Source organism: Alligator sinensis, unplaced genomic scaffold, assembly GCF_000455745.1.
Source record: "Alligator sinensis unplaced genomic scaffold, ASM45574v1 scaffold8_1, whole genome shotgun sequence".
Classification (NCBI taxonomy): domain Eukaryota; kingdom Metazoa; phylum Chordata; order Crocodylia; family Alligatoridae; genus Alligator; species Alligator sinensis.
The window spans coordinates 987173-988642 of record NW_005842568.1 but is presented as its reverse complement, the minus strand read 5'-3'; the positions used below and the strand labels follow the sequence as shown (position 1 = coordinate 988642).

Sequence of the window (1470 nt, the reverse complement as noted above, 5' to 3'; positions counted from 1 at the left end):
GGAGAAAAGGCGGGTGGTAGGGAAGGGTCCCGTGGAGCAGCAGTCACCGTCTTCTGGGGTTCCCCCTCAAGCCTGCGCAGGACGGGGCTGCGAGCATCCACAGGGAAGCAGGAGAATCCTCCCAGGTTTGGTAGGGCCTGGATCCCCGGCCACCGCACAGGGGCAGCACTACAACCAGCCCAGGGCTCAGGAGCACTGGCCCAGATGGAGCCTGGAGCAGAGGCCAGATGCCAAGGGAGGGCTACGAGGTGGTAGGGGAGGTGCTGGAAGTTCATTTCTCTTCCCGTTCCCGTCCACCTGTGGGGATGCAGCTCCAACCCCTCAACACCACCATGCTCCCCAAGTGAGCTGGAGAGGGGTGTGGACACCAAGACCAGAGGCCAGCTGGAGGGGCCAGAGTAGAAGAGGAACTCCAGGCCTGGGCATCATGGTTGGCCTGGTAGGGGTAAGCTTGGGGTTACCTGCTCGAAGAGCTCCATGGTGTACTTGGAGGGGAAGGTGGGTGGAGGCGGGGGGCTGGCCCGCCCGTTGTCGTGGCAAGCCACGGGGATGCTGTTCACTGAGCGTCCCGTGTTGTAGTTGCACTCCAGCGTGTAGCTGCGAACACACACGAGAAGCCAGCGTTCCAGCCTGCAGCCACCCATGCTGGTCCGTCGCGGCCCCCACAGCTGCCCATCCTTGCCTTACGGGTACAGAGGGAGAACAGCTTCCACCCCTCTGAGAGAGACCGTTGTGGGCTGGAGACAGTCAGCCCTGTCCAGCATTATCTCCTTCTGCCCCGGGGGTAGGCAGAGCCTGGGCAGGAGAGGGGACCTAATCCCACAGACATCAAAGGGGCAGGCCTTGCCCACTGACCCCCAGCTGGTGAGGCCACCCTGGGCTCTAGCACCCTGCTCCTCCAGTCCCTCTGCAACCAACCAGTGTCCTCAAGGGAAACACCCCAGCCTCATCGCTGAACCCAGGAGCTGCTCGAAGGGCTTGGAAGACATGACCGGCCCCTGGAGCTGCTGGGCAGGGGATCCCCAGCTAGGCCTGTTGGGGGCACATGACCTCCAGCACAGCCGTCACACTACTTCATGCCCAAGGCTGCACAGACTGAGGGCCTGGCACAGCTCCCTCTGATGGAGAGGGGATGCTGGACCATGCCTGCGGGTGCCAGGGAGATGTAGGCACCTGGAGCAAGGGGGCTCATGCCCATGGGGCTGGCCTACCTGTGGATGATGCCCAGGGCTTTGTAGATGGCCACCCGCCCACTGCCCTCCTTCGACTGCCCATCCCTCTTGTCCTTGGCGTACATGTTCTTCTCGGAGAAGTTGCAGCCCGTGAAGTCGAAGTGAGGGGAGTTCAGGGAGATAAGCTTGGGGAACAGCATGTTCTCCACCTGCGGCAGAGGGGCACATGTCAGCCTGGAAACTGCCATGGAGCCAGCAGCCGCACTGGGGAGCTGGGACTGCACACACATGGCATCGG

General features: G+C 62.9%; 1 protein-coding gene across 2 annotated transcripts in view; it reads right to left on the bottom strand.

The window, feature by feature from the left end:
- Positions 1–1470, bottom strand: part of AGBL5 (ATP/GTP binding protein like 5) — a 13751-nt gene that overhangs the window by 4140 nt on the left and 8141 nt on the right. For both annotated transcript variants that reach the window (XM_025214137.1, XM_025214138.1), the window contains exons 5-6: positions 1212–1381; positions 462–597 (exon numbers count right to left, since the gene is read on the bottom strand). In XM_025214137.1, coding sequence (XP_025069922.1) covers positions 462–597; positions 1212–1381 — 306 coding nt within the window. The remainder of the gene's footprint in view (positions 1–461; positions 598–1211; positions 1382–1470) is intronic.